Source organism: Cucumis melo, chromosome 12, assembly GCF_025177605.1.
Source record: "Cucumis melo cultivar AY chromosome 12, USDA_Cmelo_AY_1.0, whole genome shotgun sequence".
NCBI lineage: Eukaryota > Viridiplantae > Streptophyta > Magnoliopsida > Cucurbitales > Cucurbitaceae > Cucumis > Cucumis melo.
In genome coordinates this window covers 3,609,741-3,612,469 of record NC_066868.1, presented here as the reverse complement: position 1 = coordinate 3,612,469, position 2,729 = coordinate 3,609,741, and the positions used below count along the sequence as shown (strand labels likewise).

Sequence of the window (2,729 nt, the reverse complement as noted above, 5' to 3'; positions counted from 1 at the left end):
GAGTTAATCATGATGCTTACTTTGGTGATGCATTAAATGACTATCCTGGAGTTATGATAGTCACTCAAATACTTTGTTATTTGATTTTTTTCATTTTGTTAAGGTGATTTGTCTAATTAATTTCATATAATTAGGTTATTACACAATGAATAAGTCATGGATGATAAAAGATAGATTATCTAAGGAATATGAAGAAGGTATTGATCGTTTTATTGAGTTTGCACAAAAACATTCAAGTGGCAGAACTTCTATGTCATGTCCATGTATTAGGTGTGGAAATTGCAAAACACTTAATACTAATGAAGTTAGAAACCACTTATTAATCAATGGTATTAACCAAAGGTATGACAATTGGATTTGGCATGGCGAAAACCTTACTAAGTATTGTCCAACAAATTTAGTTCCTGATGCAGACTACAATTCTAGGAAACAATTTTTAGATGATAATGTTGATGACAATATGGTTGAAATGGTGGAAGAGGCACAACAAAATAGTGTAGATGATCCCCAAAAATTTCAAAAGTTACTTACAGATGCTGAAAAACCTTTATATCCAGGTTGTGAAAACTTGACCAAGTTGAGTACACTAGTCAAATTGTATCACTTAAAAGCAATTGAGTGGAGCGATACTAGCTTTACAGAGTTGTTGAGTCTGTTGAAAAGTATACTACCTGAAAATAACAAATTGCCAACATCGACGTACGATGCAAAAAAAGTTTTAGTTACTTTAGGAATGACATATGAGAAGATTCATGCGTGTCCTAATGACTGTTGTCTATATAGAAAAGAATTTGCTGATATATCTAATTGTCCTCATTGTAATGAGTCGAGGTGGAAGAAGCGTAAAAACTCCTTTGAAGTACAAAAAGGAGTGACTGCTAAAGTTGTTTGGTATTTTCCACCAATTCCACGATTTCAAAGGATGTTCAATAATCAAATACATTCGAAGAATTTAACATGGCATACAAACGAAAGATTGGTTGATGGAAATTTACGCCATCCGCTGACAGTCCATCTTGAAAATTGGTTGATCATTTATGGCCTGATTTTGGAAGTGAGGAAAGAAACCTTTGTCTTGCTTTATCTACTGATGGAATTAATCCTCAGTGAGATAAATAGTAAATATAGTTGTTGGCCCGTGATATTGACAACATACAATCTCCCACCATGGTTATGTATGAGACGTAAATTTATGATGTTAACAATGTTAATTTCTGGGCCAAATCAACCAGGATACAATATAGATGTGTATTTAGCTCCTTTAATAGATGATTTGAAAATACTATGGAATGATGGTGTACCTTGTTATGATGGATATCGAAATGAGGTTTTCACATTAAAAGCAGTATTATTGTGGACTATTAATGACTTTCCTGCATATGGTAATCTGACGGGTCACACTGTCAAAGGATATTGTGCATGTCCCATATGCGACAAAACCCCATTTGCTATACATTTAAAATTTGGAAAGAAGATGGCATATCTTGAACATAAAAATTTTTTACCACTTAATCATCCACTTAGAAAACAGAAAAAGGTTTTCAGTAACGAAAAAGAGCTTGGAATAGCTTCCCAACCGTTGTCAGGAGAAATTATTTTTGAAATGTTTATCAATAATGATTTCTCTAATGACGAAAATTCATCGAGTACCAGAAAGAGATCAATAGGCTTTTCACGTAGTTGTTGGAAGAAGAAATCCATATTTTTTGAACTTGAATATCGGAAGAAGCTTCACGTTCGACATTGCTTGGATGTTATGCACATTGAGAAGAATGTATGTATGAACTTGTTGGGTACATTGCTCGACATTTCTGGTAAGACAAAAGATGGATTACAGTCCCATCATGACTTAGAACAATTAGGCATTCGTCCTGAGTTGGTGTCAAGGGTTGTAGGAAATAGAACATACATACCTCCAGCTTGTTATACGTTATCCAAAAGCGAGAAACGCACAGTTTGTTAATCATTGTCTAAAATGAAAGTTCCAGAAGGGTATTCCTCAAACATAAAAAAATCTAGTGTCAATCGATACTTTAAAACTTACTGGGTTAAAGTCTCATGATTGTCATGTGCTCATGCAACAATTGCTTTCGGTTGCAATTCGTGCTACACTATCTAAACACGTGAGAAATGCAATCACACGATTCTGCTTGTTTTTTAATGTTATATGTAGTAAGGTTGTAGATGTCACACAACAAGTGTCTTGGAACAAAAGATTGCACCAACATTGTGTCTGTTTTTGAAACATTTTCCTCCATCATTCTCCACCATAATGATTCATTTAACCATACATCTAGTCACAGAAGTTCAGTTGTGTGGCCCTGTGTATCTTCGATGGATGTATCCATTTGAACGTTACATGAAAGTCCTTAAAGGATATGTTCAAAATTGAAATAGACCTGAGGGTTCTATTGCTGAAGGGTATATTGTTGAGGAAGCTATAGAATTTTGTATGGAATTTTGTCAAGATAACATGTCAATTGGACTTGGTAAGGCTCAAAAACGAGATCAAAATGATGATATTGGACGACCCTCATCTACAGCTTCTCACATAAGGCTTGAAAAAGAACAACTAATGCAAGCTCATTTATATGTGTTAGAGAATACAAATAACGTTCAACCTTACATAGAGTATGTCGACTTTAAATATTTGCTTTATTTATTTATTTATTATATTATACCTATTAGGATATATCTAACCATCGAGAGTTGATACAATAACTTTGTAG

General features: G+C 33.9%; 1 protein-coding gene across 1 annotated transcript; it reads left to right on the top strand.

The window, feature by feature from the left end:
• The first annotated feature begins 145 nt into the window (after positions 1 to 145).
• On the top strand, positions 146 to 1,963 carry LOC127144396 (uncharacterized). The gene has a single exon (XM_051080305.1). It carries the CDS (start codon positions 146 to 148, stop codon positions 1,961 to 1,963), a length of 1,818 nt encoding a protein of 605 aa, XP_050936262.1.
• Positions 1,964 to 2,729: the final 766 nt, after the last annotated feature.

Excerpts from the sequence above, each read along its gene's own strand:
- LOC127144396 (XM_051080305.1), top strand. The coding sequence starts at position 146 with ATGAATAAGTCATGGATGATAAAAGATAGATTATCTAAGGAATATGAA.